General features: G+C 38.1%; 1 protein-coding gene across 3 annotated transcripts in view; it reads right to left on the bottom strand.

The window, feature by feature from the left end:
* The window catches only part of CPNE8 (copine 8), a 227,566-nt gene that overhangs the window by 129,223 nt on the left and 76,781 nt on the right, over positions 1-21,562 (bottom strand). For all 3 annotated transcript variants that reach the window (XM_027594830.2, XM_027594832.2, XM_027594833.2), the window contains exon 6: positions 8,570-8,646. In XM_027594830.2, coding sequence (XP_027450631.1) covers positions 8,570-8,646 — 77 coding nt within the window. The remainder of the gene's footprint in view (positions 1-8,569; positions 8,647-21,562) is intronic.

The raw sequence follows: 21,562 nt of genomic DNA, 5'->3' as shown, positions 1-21,562 counted from the left end.
TTTTACCTTGGACTGCGTTTGCATAAGAGTTGTGTGGGCAAGAGAGAGTGCAAAGGAACTGCATCCTTGAAATGACCTAGGTCAAGATGGGTCTCTTAAAAGTTCTTATCCTCCAGAGATGTTCTTGACTTTTAAGTAAATACTTTTTAAAAAGAAATAAAATTTAAAAATTAAATTTCCTTCAAAGCCATACATAAATATATTCATTTGTGAAGGCAATATAATGCTGTAGTTAAGCACATTTGAAGCTTGGTTTCTCCAGAATCCTTGTTTTAGTTTCTTTCTCTGATGAATGGGGATAATTAGTATCTACTTCATAATGGTGCTGCAAGGATTAAAGAAGTCATTAGGTGTAAAGCAGGTATTACAGTGACTGACACATTATAAGGATTCAGTCAAGTTAGCCACTGGTATTATTTTTTAAAAGTTCACTGCTCCCTTTCAATTGTTTTGAAGACAAGAACTAATTGAGTTATGTACAGGAGCAGAGGCAATCTCCAAATGTTTGTTCCAAATATTCATCTCATCAGGGGGTTAGAGCTCAACCAAGATGCTCATTCCAAGTTTGGCCTATAAAGGTCTTTCTTCACCTACTAGTTTGCTTAACTATAGAACTAATATTCCTAGCCTGCCTCCTGAGTCCCAGAATCAGCAAATTATGCTAAACCTAAGAGGGGAGAAAGAAGAAAGGAACAATGAATTTCACTGTAGAGAAACCTGTAATTTCTCTGAAAGATTTTATCCAACATAATTTCTAAACATTGTCTATACAAAGGGAAACCCTTTAGAAACTTATCTGATATTAAAACTAAGTGACACTAGGAATGTTGATTCAACAAAGGTAGGTGCTATTTAATTAGAAGCCATCCTCCAAAATAACACAGATCATATCTTATCACTTCCTGTCTTCAGTTAAGATTTTCCATCAGTTTTCAATCCAACTCAATGAGGTTAGACAAATATAAATAAAAATACTGTTCCAAATGTTTACACTCAGCAATACAAAGATAGAATGACTCATCTCTTCCTAAAACACTGTTCACTTGTGGAAAGCCCAGAAATGGATGATCTTCCCCTTGTCAGAAAATGATAAATCCATCCATTAGTTACTTGTGCAAGAAATCTGAAGGTCTTCCTTGAGATCTTTTTCATCAAGACTATCAGCCTATCACTAATCCTTGTGAAATGGATCTTAAAAACATATTTTAATCAGCTTACTCCTCCTCATCTTCTTAGTTCAAACTCCTGTCTTCTCTGAACTACATTATTTCAACAGTAATTAACCTACTAATCTTTCTGGTAACTACACACAACCATTCTGCACACAGAAGTGAAGGAACTCTCTGAACAAAAATCATGATTTTTCTCACTGCATTTATGATAAAATCCGAATACTAAAAAGACCTATATATTCTGGTCTAAGCCAGTCTCTAATTTTCACAGGGCTTATATCAATATGCAATTATATTTATTTGTGTGATTATTCATTTAATGAATAGATGATTAACTCCATGAAGACAGGAACAACTCTGTGTTTTCATAATTGCATGCTTAGTCCCTAATCGTTTCTGGTCCATTATGTATTCCCAGTAAAGATTTGTGGAATAAATGAATTAAAAGAAGAAAAAAAAAGAATCCTTAATCCTTGCAGCACCAGGTTGAGGCTGTGTCTGATAGAAAAATAAGCGAATCCAGGCAATAAATGTAGTCTATATAATAAGCACTGACATAAAATGATTTTGCCTTTTGTTTTTCTTTTTTAAATTTGGATGCCTGAAGGAGTTACTTGTACACAAGCTTCGAACAGGGAAATATAACATCCAAATCAGAACAACAGATAACCAATCTGGGGCTTGTCTCTGATGATGATATTAAGGACAATTTTGAGAAAAATGTATTTACCTTACCCATATCTCTCATGACTGGCCATATCCTTTGCAAGCCTATCTATCCAGATTAGTTCTTCATTTATATGTCTTTACCTATAACTACTGGAATTTCTGAGTAGAGCAGAGAAGTGTGGGAGCTTGCAGCTGTATACACAGTCTGCTCTTTTGGGTTAAACAATTATATCTCTGCAGATTTTTTCCAGAGCATGAGCTCAGATCCACAAATGAATGTAAGAAAGTGGGCCAGTTGAACATTTACTAAGTTTCTGTTATATGGAAGACTCATAATCTTGTGCAAGATATGTAAGGAAATGTACTAAAACTGCTTCTACTTTTGGTCTTAAGAGAACACACCATTTTTTCATATAGACTCTCCTCTTATCAGAGGTTGATAAGTTCTTTATACCAGATCCATGAAGCATTCAACATCTCTCTAAGATGCAATCAGTGGTTCAATTTTTAATGTGTTAGAAGCGTATAAAAATTACTAATATGTATACACATCAATGGAATCTTTGCAAATGAGAGAAAAATAATTTTTAACTGATACTGTACTCTAGATTACATTTTGCAATTTCATATGAACATGGGCAATGCTCTAAAAATTCAGGACATTTCCAGCAAAATAACACTATCTTGTAAAACCCAAACTAATGAGAAGCAGAAATTTAACTCCCCCATAATTTGACTTTTCAGCTCTATACTGAGAATAGACAAAATAATTTTTAATATTTATATTTGGTTGACATTTAACAATTTACATAAATGTAATCAAGTTTGGCTCAAAATTGTCTTTTATCTAACCTTGCTGAATTCCTAGCTAAACGCTTCTATAAGGAAAATAAATACACAAAAGCAAAAAGACAGAAAGATAGGAAGGAAGAAAGGAAAGGAAGAAAAAAGGGAGGGAGGGAGGGAGGGAGAGATGGGAGAGATTATTCGGTGATTCCATTTAAGAAGTCTTTCCTAAAAGACACCGGCTATATTTAATAGCAACAATAACAATAATAACCACAATTTGGGTGCTTATTAAATTCCAGTGTCCTCCATGACAAAAATATATAAAGTATTTCTAGTTCTCACAACAACTCTCTTAAAAGTATATTATTCATATGTTTCAGATGAGGAAACTAGAGCTCAGGAATTTAAACCAATTTTCTCAAATTATATACCCAATAAATTATGATCCCAGATTTGACTGCCCCCAAAGCTCATGTACCACCAACTCTGTTACAGTGGCTATTTATCTCTAGACTATGTTCTTCATACTACAGATATAAAAGTATAATACAGATGTACAAATTTTGTCATGTTACCTAGCAAGTTAGCAGCAGAGATGGTACTAAAAGTATCATATTCTGATTCCCAGCCCAGTGTTCTTTCCAATAAAATAAATCAGGGAGTATAACAATATCAATCTAATTTGCAAGGAAGTTAATAAAGTCAAGATGACTTTGAAGGTCAAAATTTCCCCCAAAGTTGGCTATATTTTCATATACAAAAAGTTGCATGATAAGGCATGCTCTGCTTAATTGTAAGTTTACGTTTCTCACCTTCAAGACTAATCATTTTTCCTATTCTTCTTCCTCCTCCCATTCCTTCTCTCACCGACTTGATCTAAATGCACCCACAGCCACAGCATAGCTTTCAGAATCAGGCCACATCTGAATCAGATCTTTAAGGCAAACCTTTAAGGCTCTGCCTCAAGTCCCCTACAAGCCCTCTGCTTCTGCCTTATTCCCCAGCTTCCTTTCTGCTCCGTTCTCCCCACATTTCTCTTGTTGAACTTCTGCACCCACTATGCTGTGTCCTTGAGCCCTATGTCAGAGCTGGGATCCTGGTGTCCATCAGTCAACTGCAAGCTGGTCTTCCATTTATCACCTGCCTCTGAGTCCCTGTCCCTGTACTCTTTTCAAGGTACTGTTCACTAATCTCTCTTGGGTGCGTCTCTCCCTTTATCCTACCCATTACTGACTGCCTAGATCACAAGCGGCTATAGCCACCCGACAAAGAACATAATCTTTCCCTTAGCCAAAACAGTTGTCGGTTCAGTTACCCCTGGAGGTCCCCCCACCTCCTCTCCAGGGTAAGAATCTTCCTTCTAATCACAACCAGTCCCTGCTTCCTCACCCCATCCTTTTATACAGAACCAGTCATGCCTGGATGTGCGAAACAGGAACAAACAGGTCTATTACTTGATGAACATAATAAATGCTTTCCTCCCGGAGGAGAGAATGGCAATCTTTCTTAAACTGGTGCTGATTCTAGCATTTTGGAAGGCTTTACTGAATCCATCACTAAGCTGCCTAAAGATAGAAGAAGTAAGACTTTCTGACAGCATCATGCAGAAAATTGGATACAATCTCCCAGCATGAGAAAACACACCACTGAGTGGGTATAATGGTAAATAATAACGGGACGATCTAAAGAGTGGAGCTGGTGAGTCATGGGAAGACACAGTAAATGTTGCAGACAAATTAAATAGCACAAGACTCATTTTAGGAGGGTTCAGGGAAAAGACCAAAATGTTGGATGGAATTAAGATATGAAAAATGTGTTTGCTCAAAACCGGAATCCAAATTTGCTTAGAACTTGAATTTGACAGAACAGACTATTAGAAATTATGAAAATCTTAAGCTGTTATTAAAAAGTAAATTAAAAATTCTTGAACATCAGTTCCAAAAAAGTCACCTAAGTTCCTACAAAATATTAAAAAATAATTTTTATTCTCATAATAAAATAAGAAAATCTATTTTTTAAAGTGACAATAACTGAAGCACAGAAAATAAGACTTGATTTTAAATTCAAATTCTGTATTTAACAGAGCATGAGACTATGTAGTAGAAATCCATTTTCCTTTGTAATAAATATAACTTAATTTTCAAAGGCTTGGTTAGTAATAAATAATTTAAAGCTCTAGTATATCTGCTTTAAATCTCCAAATTTTACTGTTACCATCATTTTTAAAAGCTTACCTCTGAGGAGATATTAGGCCTTTTAAAGGGAAGAAAACAATGGAATCTTTTGAATAACTTAAAATTTAAATGGAAAATGGATTGGAAAATAAATCTCTCATCTAAAACAAATTGGTAAATAAGCCCTAAATCACTTGGATAATGCTATTTAAGATAAATAACATTTGGGACACAGGGAGACTTTTTAAATTCGGGATGCGTCAATTTTGTTGATTGCAGATGGATTATCTACCTCAGGAGGTGTCCTGTGCTCCAATTCCAAAGCCTAGACCCATCCAGATAGGAAAAATCCTCCAACTCCTTAACACTGGCTAAAGTAATGGCTGCAACAGGAGAGTGTACAAATTCTGTTTCTATCTCCAGCTACGAGGAACCAACCAGTCAAAACAGTGTGATGTTTAGTGACCATTTATCTTACAATGTTATCTTTAACTAGATAGCTAAGCCCTGACCAGGGCAGGTTCACTGGATGGGAGTGGGGGAGGGGATGGGGCAGGAAGAGGCAGAGGGGACTGTGAGAAATAGATGTTAAGAGCTAGCTGTTAAATACCATTATTTCCCAATTTGAAGTTCATTGTTTCTGCCATGCTTTGATATATTCCACCATATTAAAAACAAAACAAAACAAAAAATATATTCCACTATATTTACATATTATGTATGGTATCTTCCTTTAGAAGTTATGTTTGTCATCAAGTTTCCTGTGAGAAAACACTTCCCTGATCTTGTATCATCTCTGATATTCTCCCTGACTCTGTCTTTTCTTCCAAAACCATTCTCTCCTCCACTGAAGTATCCCATGCCTTCCAACCTCCCCATCTCTCCCCACCATCTGTCTATTAGATTGGTTTAAAAAATCAAGTACATGGGAAAAAATGTCATTGAACAGGGATGCATGTGGAATCTGAAAGTATCCATCTAGTGGACCAGCTGATTTGAAGGGCTACTCTGACATTATGGGCAGATAAAACTTCCATGCAAACATTTCACTCTCTTCCTCAACCACACTACACTTTTAAACAAAAATGATAAATAAGTTTCATTGCTTTTCATTTTGAGGTTTAGGTAGGGGAGTAAAATGCCATTTGAACAGAAGATGCACCTTCTCTCCAAGCACTTGAACTTCCAAGAGCCCAAGACAGCATGCTCAGCCCAATGGACCTTGTTCTTTCATCTACATGTTCTCCCTTCTCTAAACACTTGACTCTCTCAAAGTTGGTGTTTTTAATGAAAGGTAATATTTTCTCAAACAAGATGGTGGGTGGGTTACAACAAAATGTATTTTTTTCCCATTGTTCACCTGGGATGGAGTGACTGCTCAGGTGAGAGCACATGAGTATTATTACTGGGTGCTTTAATAAATAAAAAATATCATTCCACTGGCAAGGTTGTTATATTCAATTTTACTCTCCTATTTTTGATTAGTCTCACCTATTTGATTTCCCTCTCTCATCTCTTTCCTCTTTTCTCTTCATCTCAGGTATCTAACTGGGTTTCCCTCATGTAATTGGCCAACACACTGCAGTTCTTACAGTTTTATTCTTCGCTTCTTTCATTGCCAATCTTTTTGCTACACTGAAGCTCTACATTTCATTTCCCATTTAATACTAACACATGCCCGCCTAGTTAAATTTACTTTAAAATTAAAAAAAAAATACCCCACCCTCTCACTGCTCAAACAGTAAGCCTACCTTTTAACCCTTTTCTTAATATTTATTTGCCTGAGAGGATTGCCCAGTAAGGTCAAAGGTTGAATAAAACATTAGTTACATATACTTTAAAAAACTGAATGAATTCTGCCTTTGTCAATAAGACAGATACAATATCAACACTTTCAATAAACTTGCTTAAATTACAAAAGACCCTACAGATGAAGCAAAGCAGGTAGTTAGAACAGCTTCATGTGGCCTAAACAGGCTTTATCTCAATTATGCCACCCCATCCTCAGCAGGAATGAGGAAAAATCTAAAGGGCATCTCATCTTTCCTGATTATGTAAGATGATCATAAATCAACTGCCAGCAAATACTCCCAGCGTTTGCATAATCATGACTCTAGATATCTTCACCCCTTACCCTGAGTGTGTTTTTGTTGGTCTTGTCTAGTGGGAATTGTTGAATCAGCTGAACAACAACCACATCTCACACTATATTCTATTTACCACACACCCCAACCAATATAATGTCAATTTTTCAACATGTTTCAAGATTAACATAAAAATAATTTTCTACTGGAAAAAAAAATCTATGTAATTTAGGAGTTTCTGAAATTAGAGTTATAATTTCCCTTTATGGAGAAAATAACACCAGATAAAAATAACCAGTAAAATGACCAATTTAAAAATATGAGTGCAAATTCCATAAAAATCTCTATATTCTGTTGCTCTGAAATAAGAATTCTATATTTTAATTGTTTTTGTTTTCTCTCAAAGACTATTCAAGGCATCTTTAAGGTGGTATTGTATATATGATTGATTTGTTTTTCAGCAAAAAGAGTGATTTAGTGATCTTCCAAGAATTTTCATGGGCCTAAATCATTAGACTCAACAATACAATAACAATTATATATACTTAATAAAATATTTGCATTTTCTTTACGGATTACTCATTACTCACATATTAAAGTGAGCATAAACATATTTGAATCATAAGCTTACAAATCCTACAATGATATGAAAACAAATTACACATGAAAGAAATGTTAAAAAGGCATTGATATGCGAAAGTCTTCAAACTGGCACTCAGTAATAATTTTCTAAGAAAATCAAGTTAAATAAAAGAAGTGAGAATTCATAGACTTATTAGCCTAAGAAGAACACTCTAAGCATAAAGTTCAATTTTATACAGATAATGTGACAAACGATGCCTTGGACATTTCAAGTATTTGAATGTCAAAGGTGAATAGATTTAGAGAGTTTTGACACATTTATTTTATGAGTCTGAGATTCTTAAAAGAATGTTGAAGATATACACTTCAAAATTCACCAAGCGTTTGGATATTGTGGTTAGCACCGCAATTTTCTCAGTATTCTTCCTAGATCATTTGATTTTTATGAACAGTTAATTGAATCCAAATAATTGAGATGGGGTGAGCAGAAGAAGGAGGAGGACAGTGAGGGGTAAGATTTAAGAAAAAATATCTGGAATTAGTTTTCTGTCTTATTTGGAACTGGAGACAATAGGATCACTCCACGCAACTGATCTGAAAATGAAACATGATCCCAGTGATTGAAAGTGAAGGAAGAATACATAATTCTGAGATACGGCCTTCTCTTAACATTTATACACTTACTTTCTTTTTTACAGGCCAATTTTGTAATAAAAATCATTATTAAAATCTCAATCACTAAAAATGCATTTATTAAGCATATGGTATAAAGAATGGTGCTCCATATAGTCCCTGGCCCAAAGAAGGAAAGTCTCTTTTTCAAAACGTTTAATTCTTAAAACCTAAGAAGTAATACTATACCCAAAAGGAAAACAATACATTTGCTTTTTTGAATCTCATTTCATTTTGTGAACATTTTTGTGACAGCTGAAATATAAACGATTCTTTACAAACATGTCAAAACTATTTGTTAGAAGAGAAAACTCAGTGAGATTTTCAAACCCACTTTTGGTCTCCAACCATGTATTCATCAATTCCAAACTACCAAAATGAAAACTGAAGAGTTAACATTTCTTTTTCTGGATTAAAAAATACTTACACTATTGGCTTTTCCAGGCGACTTCCCTGAGAACCAACAATCTCCCCCAATGTACAAAACACTTGTCCCAGAAAGTCCTAAAATAGATAAGAGGATTAAAGCTCATAAGTTCTCAAACTGTCTTTACACTACATATTTTGTACATCATATTTACATTGGTTTCATTGCTGAAATATCGAGTTCTCTCACCTCTAACAGTAAGTAAAAGAAGCTCAATATGCATTCATTTTAGCATGTGATTTTCCTGCAAGTATGCAAAGCCCTTTGTCCTTTTTATCACGGCAGGCCTGTTATTGCAAGTAAGCAAGACATTGCTTTTCTTTTCTTTTTCTTTTTGAAATTACAACAAACATGGAATGAAGTTCCAGGATTTGAATTCACAGTTGGCTTGATTTTGGATGCTTCTGAACCTAGTAAACTTTGGGCTGAGGAGGCAAACTGTGAAAGCACAGAGCAGTGGTGGTTAGCCAACACCAGCTCAGAGAGGCTGTGAGATGTGGCCACAGGACGGGTCCCAAGCCACATGGCCAGGTGTCTATTCCATGACTGCCACTGATTACCTGGGACTGGGCAATTAATTAAGCTCTCCCATTTCCTCACTGCTAGCATGTACTAGTCCTCCTCACAGAGTAGTTTTGAGGATGAATGAGTTATTGCTTTAGTTAATATTAGCATATATTAAGCATCTAAAAATAGGTTAAGTATATTAGATTATAAAGTTCACTGATGTACAGCTAGATGAATCTTATTTTCAAGTATAATCTTACACTTATTTTCAGGACTCAGAATAACCTTGCAAAATGAAAGGTCTGTTATTTAAAAAAAAAAAAGAAAAGAAAGGTCTGTTATTAATCTCCATTTCACATATAAAGAAACTCCTAATCATATAGGAGGTTGATCTTTTCATGTTTTAAGCAGTCAGTAAGTAGCGGAGTCAGGAATAGCCCAGATGTTCCAATTCTAGATTACTATGCTCCCTAGGAATTTAAATATAAATACAATGCAATTTCACATGCCAATAAAATAAGAGTTCCAACATCATCTGGATATATGAGTCAAGAAAATATGGAAGTATTTCAGGAAGAGACACACCCTCTAGTTCAGTCTGTATATGATTCGAATCCCCTAAAAGAAAAGGTGAAAGATCTCCCTAAATTGAACAGTGAACCAGTCCACGAGAAGCTCTAAGAAGGATGGACAGAAATGAAGGCCAACAAAATGTTGTTTAAAGTTTTTAATAAATAAAATTTTCAAATGCCCAACAAGTCACAAATGTAAAAACTGTGTATTCCATTTAAAAAAATAAAAGAAGGGGAGAGTGCTGTAAGTCTCATGAAGGAAAAAAAAAGCCCACACTGGAGAGTAGGATAGTCAGGGTAACATTTCCCAAAGGCAGTAAGCCTTGACAGCCAAGTAGGAACCCGATCATGGAGAGAAGAGAGTTGGATGTTCTGTTAGCCAGGATGCAATGAGAAGTTACTCAGATCTGAGGGCTAAAATCTATGAAGAGAAGGGTAGAGAGGGGAGAGGGACAAAAGCAGGGAAGGAGTATGTTTTGTTTTGCAAAAAAACAGCCATTCCCACCAAAGGGACACCCAGCTGTAGCGGCCACTTTTAGGCAAACAGACTAGAGCAAAGGAATGTAGAAAGGGCCCTCAGATCCCACCAGGCTGAATAGACAGGCCCATCAGGAGCCCTACCTCCCAATATCCATAGGCCCTAACTGGGCTACTTACAACCAGGCACAGTTATCAAAAAAGGCAGAATTCCATATGTCGCCATACCTCCTCATCTTCCCCCTTGAAAAACAGCCCCCATCTACTGGCTTGTTGCAGATAACCTCTCTTCTCTCTGGTCACTGCTCCCTTGCAATGTATTCGATAAACTTCTATCTCCTTTGTCCTGCTTCAGGTGAATTCTTGCACCTCCGAAGCCACCAGCTTCCGCCCAGTAGTCAGCCCACGTTTCGGGGCCCCCATCCAATCAAGAGATTCCCCATTTAGATACCACACCAGCTAGGGGTTTCATCTGTTGGCCCTTTAGTAGGTGTTTCTTTCACCTGATAGCCTTATCTGAGCCATTTTGGAGCTGAAGACCTGCAGAAGCCCCCCCGAAGTTGTCCTGTAGTTACCTTTAGTTCATTATAAAACTCAGATCTACTCCTATAGGTGGGGTTTTCTGCCATTTTTTGAACACAGATACATGTATTAGCATGTTGACATGCTAGGCACGTGCAATTGAACCAAAGTGCCTAAATAAGAGAATACATATAACTCCTTAATGTGTATGTAGTACATATGCAAGCTGCCTCCCCCACCCCCAATACACTGAATAAAAGCTTCCAGTACTCACCCCAGGGGGAGACAGTGCTTTGACAGCTGTCTCCAGCTCCTCACTTGCAACAAGTAATAAAAAGTTCTTCACTTTCAACACTTCTTTGGGTTGTGTTCAATTTAATGCACCCCAGGCAGTGAAGCCCTTGAGTTCAGTTACAATTCCAGTGAAAGAACAGAATTGGCTCTGTTGACCCCAAGATATGCCTCTTTGGCAGAAGGATTATTTTAGAGAAGCAGCCAACTCAGGAGAAGCTCTGAAAACCACGCTAGAAGTTACCCCTTTGTAGGAGACATTTACATTTATAAGAAAAATTTCCATTTGTAAGGATACAGGAAGTATAGGGGGGGTACTAAATCTCTAGGAATTCTTCTTAGTGGAGAAGGCAGAGACTTCAATCTGCATAAACCATGCCCTCTTTAACATGGTTTGCCTGAAAACCTCCCTCCCATAACTGGTTCCCCACCCACCAATATTTTTTGTCTTTAGCTAGACATGGTATAAGGTTTGGACCATTTCAGGGAGTTACTCATTTTTTTCTTGGCATTTTACAAGAGATATACCATGTTATTAAATTTTCATTTGTTTTTCTACTGTTACTCTGTCTTTTTCATTACAGAGGGTTGTCAGCCAAGAACCCTGAAGGGTAGAGGGAGAATTATTTTTCCTTCCTGACACAGTACTAGAGAACAGATCAGGCAAGAATGTAATGAGAAAAGAGTGGGCCTCAAGTAAGGGGCAGAACTGAAGATGAAGAGCCAGGATGGTGAAAGGTCCAGTTGGCTGGGCAAAAACAAACACACAAAAAAGTTGCCTTAGGGTAATCAGAAGCAACCGGGAGCCTTTTAGCAATGCAGGGATACCATTAGAATAGTGCATTCATGAATAGAGAAAGGATGGGACTTTTAGGTAGGGAAAGAATGGGGGCCCCAACTAGGCTCTGAAGGTATTTCAGGTATGCAGACACTGAAACAGAACAAAGGCAGAGATCAGGAAAATTTAGACCACCTTATCCCAGTTACTAGGGTTGAAATGTTTTTCTACAAATTAAATTATAACCACAGAAAATAAAAATAACCACAAAAACTAATCAGGCCTCAAAGGGAAAGTTTGCCATGAAGATTAACCAGACCTAGCAATACGTATCTATAGATCATAGATGTCACAGAAACAAAGACTCTCACACAATATACAAACGTCATGTTTAGTTCCAGGCCACTGCCCTAACCACCAGCAAGTTTCCTGGAAAGTCCTAATAAAAGGCCAGAGATGAAAAGTCCTCACTGGCAACCTGGTTGGGAGCCCTCGTACTCGTGAAAGCTTTTTCTGTATCCTTGCTTAATAAAACTCTTATCTTTTTGCTCACTCTCCTTTGTCCGCGAGATTCATTCTTTGATTCTGTGAAACAAGAACCTTGCTCCCCTGCTTCATTCAGATTACTCAGGTACCAGTGTGCAGAATGGACTGAGGGATGAGGAAAAATCTGGAACCTGGATCAATCAGAAGACTCTAATGGTTAATAAGAAGCCAAGTGTTAAGACTCAAACTACAGTTGTAGCAAGTGGTAGGAACAGTGCTGAGAAAAGTGACAGGATTTGGTGTAAACTATACTTGCACATGGAGGTCATGTGGGAACAAAGGCAGAAAAGAAATTACTAAATTTCCTTACTACTTACAGCCCACTGACAAGTCCTTGAAACAGGCAGAGTGACATTCCTCTAGGGACACAGCTGCCTCGATGTTAATACTTTGCTAAGGGCAAAAGGCAATCTTAGCCGGACTCCCAGGATACTGTAAGTCCACTTTAACATATACAAATTCCTTTGGAAATTTCCTTTATCTCTAGCCCCCAGGATACATGCTGGCAGTCATCTGCCAAGCATATGACCCAGCAATTACATCTGCAGGGTCTCATGACTCAGGTTTTAGTAGACAGCAATAAATGACCTTTTCCCAACAATAGCCAGCCTTCTTAAGGTCCCGGGAACCTCGCTTCCAAAATTCCTTAGAGACTTCCGCTATCTCTAACCCCCTCCCAGCTTGAAAGTATATAATGGGCCACTGCTCATGACCCCAGTGCAGCTCTTTCTGCCCACGGGTCCTGTCCCGGTGCTTTCATAAAACCACCTTTTTGCACCAAGGTATCTCAAGAATTCTTTCTTGGCCATCAGCTTCGAACCCTACTGTCTTTCCTACATCAGCATAGGGTGTGCGGGGGGCGGGGGGTGAAGTGGAGATAGGAAGAGACAGAAAATAACTCTAGATCTGAAACTTGATGGCTTACAGAATGACAACGTCACCAGCTAAACCCAAGACCTGACCTTTACTGCTCACCTGCTTGTACTCATTGACCTTTGTCCCACATTTTTCCTTAAGTTCTTTCTAGCTTCTCTCTCACTTAACGCAGGCCAAAAAGACCCAACAGGCATAGCATCCCCTGATGGAAACCGAAACTACACCCTCAAGCTTTCATGACTGCCCTGGCGAAGAGCTCTGGAGGCCCAGACCACGCACACCAGTTTTAGCTTAACCAAGGACTCACACATGTGCAAATCCACCATGTAGTGAAGGACAGTAACCTCTATCTCATTATCATGCTAAAATATCCGCCCAAGGAGGAACACAACAAGCCTCATTAACATAACACACAATGTATGTATAGGCAGGTTTCCTTAAGGTGCCTGCAACCTTATGCCCACCTCTACATATGATGACAAGGTTCTCCTTTCTAAATATTCACCGGAACCCTAAATAAAAGGAATCCATCCACCCTGACTTTTGCTGGGGAGTCACGACTTTAGAAGTTACTCCCCATGATCTCCGCGTTTGCTGTAAATAAAGTTTCCTTTGTGTGACAACTCCACTTGTTGTATCTGTGACTCACCAAAGAGCGAACTCTCATTGGTTCAATTACAACATCATCATAAAAGTGCAAATCATTTTCAGTTTTGCTTCCAAGTAATAAATCCAGGCATGTTTCCACAGCTTTAACACATAGACCAAATCTAGTTTAGTGTCTGGCAGTTCAGAAATGCTTCAATTCATTCAATCCCATTCACTATTAGGCTTTCCCCCAAATGACCAACAGATTAATGAACATTAGCCAAATCAGTTAATTATTTTATAATCTAAATAATAACAGACAGAACTTAGTTTTGAAATCTATTTAAATGTACATAAACCACGTTGTCAGTATATAGGGTACATTTTACCACTCTTTAAAAGTATCCAAATATGACCCTGAATGCAGTGTATTGTTAAAGCTGAAAGATCTAGCAATACAAACTAAAGGACACAAGAAAAGAGCAGAAAGCACAGCACACAAAGCATTGTAACAAGTAATGGGAGTTTTGCATTGCATAGTAGTTCAAACAGTTATAGGCCCGTCAGAGGGAGTCTTTGGATTATTCCCATTAACTACCTAAATCCAATTTTATTACTAATATAATGCAGCTCAAACTCCAAGAAAGCATTGCTATACCATCAGATTGTAGCTGATTATTATACAAATATACAGTTGACTCTTGAACATGGGTCTAAACTGTGCAGTTATACATGGATTTTTTTCAATAAATACAGTATAGTACTATAAATTTTCTCCTCCTTATGATTTTCTTAATAACATACTCTTTTCTCTAGCCTACTTTATTGTAAAATACAGTATGTAATACATATAACATACAAAATATGTATTAATTGATTGTTTATGTTATCAGTAAGGCTTCCAGTCAACAGAAGGCTATTAGCTGTTAAGTTTTTGGGGAGTCAGAAGTTATAAAGATTTTCAACTGTGGGAGGGTTAGCACCTCTAACCCCATATTGTTCAGGGGTCAACTGTATTTCTCTTCTTTTTCTTTTTAATATTCAGTAAAGTGTCCTTAACTGCACACTTGAGCATAATATTCTAATTCTTTCAAACTTATTACTTCATTATTTCTTCATACCATTTTTTACTGATTAATTCCTCTAACTACATTTTATATTATATTGTGGTTACCTACTTATCTATATTCATAAAAGTTGCATTAATGCTATGTACTTTTTAAATTTTTTGTTATGTTAATCACCGTACATTACATCATTAGTTTTTGATATAGTGTTCCATGATTCATTGTTTGTGCATAACACCCAGTGCTCCACGCAGAATGTGCCCTCTTTAATACCCATCACCAGGCTAACCCATCCCCCCACCCCCTCCCCTCTAGAACCCTCTGTTTTTCAGAGTCCATCGTCTCTCATGGTTCCTCTCCCTCTCCGACTTACTCCCCTTCATTCTTCCCCTCTTGCTATCTTCTTCTTTTATTCTTAACATATATTGCATTATTTGTTTCAGAAGTACAGATCTGTGATTCAAAAGTCTTGCACAATTCACAGCGCTCACCATTGCACAAACCCTCCCCAGTGTCTATCACCCAGCCACCCCATCCCTCCCACCCCCCACCACTCCAGCAACCCTCAGTTTGTTTCCTGAGATTAAGAATTCCTCATATCAGTGAGGTCATATGATACATGTCTTTCTCTGATTGACTTATTTCACTCAGCATAACACCCTCCAGTTCCACCCACATCGTTGCAAATGTAAGATCTCATTCCTTTTGATGGCTGCATAAAATTCCATTGTGTATATATACCACATCTTCTTTATCCATTCATCTGTCGATGGACATCTTGGCTCTTTCCACAGTTTGGCTATTGTGGACATTGCTGCTATAAACATTGGGGTGCACGTACCCCTTCAGATCTCTACATTTGTATCTTTGTAGTAAATAACCAGTAGTGCAATTGCTGGATCGTAGGGTAGTTCTATTTTCAACTGTTTGAGGAACCTCCATATTGTTTTCCAGAGTGGTTGCACCAACTTGCATTCCCACCAAGAGTGTAGGGGGGTTCCCCTTTCTCTGCATCCGTGCCAACAGCTGCTCGTTTCCTGACTTGTTAATTTTTGCCATTCTGACGGGTGTGAGGTGGTATCTCATTGAGGTTTTGATTTGGATTTCCCTGATGCTGAGCGATGTTGAGCACTTTTTCATGTGTCTGTTGGCCATTTGGATGTCTTCTTTGGAAAAATGTCTGTTCATGTCTTCTGCCCATTTCTTGATTGGATTATTTGTTCTTTGGGTGTTGAATTTGATAAGTTCTTTATAGATTTTGGATACTACCCTTTATGTGATATGTCATTTGCAAATATCTTCTCCCATTCTGTCGGTTGTCTTTTGTTTTGTGGACTTTCTTTTGCTATGCAAAAGCTTTTTATCTTGATGAAATCCCAATAGTTCATTTTTGCCCTTGCTTCCCTTGCCTTTGGCGATGTTTCTAGGAAGAAGTTGCTGAGGCTGAGGTCGAAGAGGTTGCTGCCTGTGTTCTCCTTTAGGATTTTGACGGACTCCTGTCTCACGTTTAGGTCTTTCAACCATTTGGAGTCTGTTTTTGTGTGTGGTGTAAGGAAATGGTCCAGTTTCACTCTTCTGCATGTGACTGTCCAATTTTCCCAACATCATTTGTTGAAGAGACTGTCTTTTTGCCATTGGACATTCTTTCCTGCTTTGTTGCAGATGAGTTGACCATAGAGTTGAGGGTCCATTTCTGGGCTCTCTATTCTGTTCCATTGATCGATGTGTCTGTTTTTGTGCCAGTATCATACTGTCTTGATGATGACAGCTTTGTAATAGAGCTGGAAGTCCAGAATTGTGATGCCGCCAGCTTTGCTCTTCTTTTTCAACATTCCTCTGGCTATTCGGGGTCTCTTCTGGTTCCATACAAATTTTAGGAGTATTTGTTCCATTTCTTTGAAAAAAGTGGATGTTATTTTGATGGGGATTGCATTGAATGTGTAGATGGCTCTAGGTAGCATCGACATCTTCACAATGTTTGTTCTTCCAATCCATGAGCATGGAACGTTTTTCCATTTCTTTGTGTCTTCCTCAATTTCTTTCATGAGTATTTTATAGTTTTCTGAGTACAGATCTTTTGCCTCTTTGGTTAAATTTATTCCTAGGTATCTTATGGTTTTGGTTGCAATTGTAAATGGGATCGACTCCTTGATTTGTCACTCTTCTGTCTTGTTGTTGCTGTATAGGAATGCCACTGATTTCTGTGCATTGATTTTATATTCTGCCACTTAAGTGAATTCCTGTATGAGTTCTAGCAGTTTTGGGGTGGAGTCTTTCGGGTTTTCCACATACAGTATCATATCATCTGCAAAGAGTGAGAGTTTGACTTCCTCCTTGCCGATTTGGATGCCTTTGACTTCTTTTTGTTGTCTGACTGCTGTGGCTAGGACTTTTAATACTATGTTGAATAGCAGTGGTGATAGTGGACATCCCTGCCGCGTTCCTGACCTTAGGGGGAAAGCTCTCAGCTTTTCCCCATTGAGAATGATATTTCTGTAGGTTTTTCATAGATGGCTTTTATGATATTGAGGTATGGACCCTCTATCCCTATACTCTGAAGAGTTTTGATCAAGAAAGGATGCTGTATTTTGTCAAATGCTTATTCTGCATCTATTGAGAGGATCATATGATTCTTGTTCTTTCTTTTGTTAATGTATTGTATCACATTGATTGATTTGTGGATGTTGAACCAACCTGGCAGCCCAGGGATAAATCCCACTTGGTCATGGTGAATAATCCTTTTAATATACTGTTGGAACCTATTGGCTGTATTTTGGTGAGAATTTTTGCATCCATGTTCATCAAGGATATTGGTCTGTAATTCTCCTTTATGATGCGGTCTTTGTCTGGTTTGGGGATCAAGGTAATGGTGGCCTCATAAAACAAGTTTGGAAATTTTCCTTCCATTTCTATTTTTTGGAACAGTTTCAGGAGAATAGGTATTAATTCTTCTTTAAATGTTTGGTAGAATTCACCTGGGAAGCCATCTGGCCCTGGGCTTTTGTTTGTTGGGAGATTTTTGATGACTGCTTCAATTTCCTTAGGGGTTCTAGGTCTGTTCAGGTTTTCTATTTCTTCCTGGTTCAATTTTGGTAGTTGATACATCTCTAGGAATGCACCCATTTCTTCCAGGTTGTCTAATTTGCTGGCATAGTGCTGCTCATAATATGTTCTTAAAATTGTTTGTATTTCTTTGGTGTTGGTTGTGATCTCTCCTCTTTCATTCATGATTTTGTTGACTTGGGTCATTTCTCTTTTCTTTTTGATCAGTCTGGCCAGGGGTTTATCAATCTTGTTAATTCTTTTGAAGAACCAGCTCCTAGTTTCATTGATCTGTTCTACTGTTCTTTCGGTTTCTATTTCATTGATTTCTGCTCTGATCTTTATGATTTCTCTTCTCCTGCTGGGTTTAGGCTTTATTTGCTGTTCTTTCTCCAGCTCCTTTAGGTGTAGGGTTAGGTTGTGTATTTCAGCTCTTTCTTGTTTCTTGAGAACGCCTTGTATTGCTCTATACTTTCCTCTTAGGACTGCCTTTGCTGTATCCCAAAGATTTTGAACAGTTGTGTTTTCATTTTCATGGGTTTCCATGAATTTTTTAAATTCTTCCTTAATTTCCTGGTTGACCCATTCATTCTTTAGTAGGATGCTCTTTCGCCTCCATGTATTTGAGTTCTTTCTGACTTTCCTCTTGTGATTGAGTTCTAGTTTCAAAGCACTGTGGTCTGAAAATATGCAGGGAATAATCCCAGTCTTTTGGTACCAGTTGAGACCTGATTTGTGACCTAGGATGTGATCAATTCTGGAGAATGTTCCATGGGCACTAGAGAAGAATGTGTATTCCGTGGTTTTGGGATGGAATGTTCTGAATATGTCTGTGAAGTCCATTTGGTCCAGTGTGTCATTTAAAGTCTTTATTTCCTTGTTGATCTTTTGCTTAGATGATCTGTCCATTTCAGTCGGGGGTGTTAAAGTCCCCCACTATTATTGTATTGTTAACAATGTGTTTCTTTCCTTTTGTTAATAATTGCCTTATATAATTGGCTGCTCCCATGTTAGGGGCATAGATATTTACAATGGTTAGATCTTCTTGTTGGATAGACCCTTTAAGTAGGATATAGTGTTCTTCCTCATCTCTTATCACAGTCTTTGTTTTAAAATCTAATTTGTCTGATATAAGGATTGCCACCCCAGCTTTCTTTTGGTGTCCATTAGCATGGTAAATGGTTTTCCACCCCCTCACTTTCAAATGGGGGTGTCTTTGGGTCTAAAATGAGTCTCTTGCAGACAGCATATTGATGGGTCTTGTTTTTTAATCCAATCTGATAGCCTGTGTCTTTTGATTGGGGCACTGAGCCCATTTACATTCAGGGTAAGTATTGAAAGATATGAATTCAGTGCCATTGTATTGCCTGTAAGGTGACTGTTACTGTATATTGTCTGTGTTCCTTTCTGATCTATACTGCTTTTAGGGTCTCTCTTTGCTTAGAGGACCCCTTTCAATATTTCTTGGAGGGCTGGTTTTGTGCTTGCAAATTCCTTTAGTTTTTGTTTGTCCTGGAAGCTTTTGATCTCTCCTTCAATTTTCAATGACAGCCTAGCTGGATATAGTATTCTTGGCTGCATATTTTTCTCGTTTAGTGCTCTGAAGATATCTTGCCAGTCCTTTCTGGCCTGCCAGGTCTCTGTGGATAGGTCTGTTGCCAATATAATGTTTCTACCATTGTAGGTTACATATCTCTTCTCCCGAGTTGCTTTCAGGATTTTCTCTTTGTCTCTGAGACTCGAAAGTTTTACTATTAGATGTCGGGGTGTTGACCTATTTTTATTGATTTTGAGAGGGGTTCTCTGTGCCTCCTGGATTTTGATGCCTGTTTCCTTCCCCACATTAGGGAAGTTCTCTGCTATAATTTGCTCCAATATACCTTCTGCCCCCTCTCTCTTTCTTCTTCTTCTGGGATCCCAATTATTCTAATGTTCTTTCGTCTTATCGTATCGCTTATCTCTCGAATTCTGCCCTCGTGATCCTGTAGTTGTTTCTCTCTCTTTTTCTCAGCCTCTTTATTTTCCATCATTTGGTCTTCTATATCGCTGATTCTCTCTTCTGCCTCATTTATCCTAGCAGTTAGTGCCCCCATTTTTGATTGCACCTCATTAATAGCCTTTTTGGTTTCAACTTGGTTAGATTTTAGTTTTTTTATTTCTCCAGAAACAGTTTTTCTAATAACTTCCACACTTTTTTCAAGCCCAGCTAGTATCTTTAAGGTCATGATACTGAACTCTAGGTCTGACATCGTACTAATGTCCGTATTGAGTAGGTCCCTGGCAGATGGTACTACCTCTCGTTCTTTTTGCTGGGGTGATTTTTTTCGTCTTGTCATTTTGTCCAGAGGAGAATAGATGAATGAGAGAACAAAATGTTAACAGGTTAACAACATCCCCAGCAAATATACTCTATACAAAAAGACCTGAAACCAGGGTAAAAGAAAGAGAAAGAAAGAAAAAAATAAAGAGGAAAAAAAAAGAAAAAGAAAAAGATAAAAACAAACAAAAACAGAACAAAACAAAAAAAAACAGAATATGATCAAATGTGATCAGACTAGTGCATAGATCAGTGCCACACACTAGCTTTTGGGCGTATTTTGGTCTCTTAGAAGAAAGTGCCTCCTAAAATTTTAAAGGAAGAAAGACTTAAATATGTACAAAATAAGGGTTGATACAATGAAGGGATGGAAGATGACTGTAAAGATGAAAATTATGAAAGATTTTATAAAAGGAATTGATAAGATAAGAAGTTGTTTGAAAAAAGAAAGGAGATTTAAAAAAAAAGAAAAGAAAAAAAAGGGAGAGAATGTGATCAGGCAGGAGACTAGAACAAATCCGTACGCTAGTGATTTAGGGTATATTTTGATCCGTTAGAAGAAACTGTATCTCAAAATTTTAAAGAGAGAACAACTTATATATATATGTCAAAAATAAGGGTAACTACGATGAAGGGATAAAGTATGACTCTAAAAATGAAAAATAAAAAAAAAATTTTTAAAAAAGGGATTGATAAGATGTTGGTTGGAAAAGGGAAAAAGAAATATTCAAAAAAAAAAACAGCTAAAAAAATATTAACTTTGAAAAACTAATGAATCATGGTAAAAAAGTCATGAATTGTATGTGCAGTATTCCCTTAGCGCTGGAGTTCTCCCGTTCTCCTTGATCGGTAAACTTGTTCTTGGCTTGCTGGCTGTTCCTGCTGATCATAAGCAAGCTGCTCAGGTTTGCTCTCAGGAGCTTTTGTTCCCTGCAAGCTCTCGGTACAGCTTTGGAGGACTAGAGTGAAAATTGTGGCCTTCCAACCTCTGCCTGGAGGAGCTGAGAACTCGGGGCCCCACTCCTCAGTGCACCCCCAGAGAAAAGCAGTCAGTCACTCCGTGTCCCCAGTCTCCAGCCGCACTCCGCGCTCACCCAGCCTGTGCCCGAGCGTTTATCTCTGGCACCCGACCCCGTGTGGAGTCTCCAAACCCAGCAGATCTCTGCAGTGCGCTCCGGCACCGCTCCTCCCCGGGGAGGAAGGGGAGTCTCCCCGGATCTGCCGTTTGTTGGGTCCCTGCTGGAGGAGCAGTGGCCCGACTGGGCCGCGGATCACAGTTTATGGCAACCCCGAGCTGAGAGCCCGTGCCTCGGCTCCATCTCTGCAGCCGGCTTCCCCGCTCTGATAACCTGGGAGCTCTGCTGCACTCAGGCACCCCCGGTCTTTCTGTGAGCCCGAGGGTCCTGAGAC

This window comes from Zalophus californianus, chromosome 9 (genome assembly GCF_009762305.2).
Source record: "Zalophus californianus isolate mZalCal1 chromosome 9, mZalCal1.pri.v2, whole genome shotgun sequence".
Classification (NCBI taxonomy): Eukaryota; Metazoa; Chordata; class Mammalia; order Carnivora; family Otariidae; genus Zalophus; species Zalophus californianus.
This window is presented reverse-complemented; position numbering and strand designations above follow the sequence as displayed.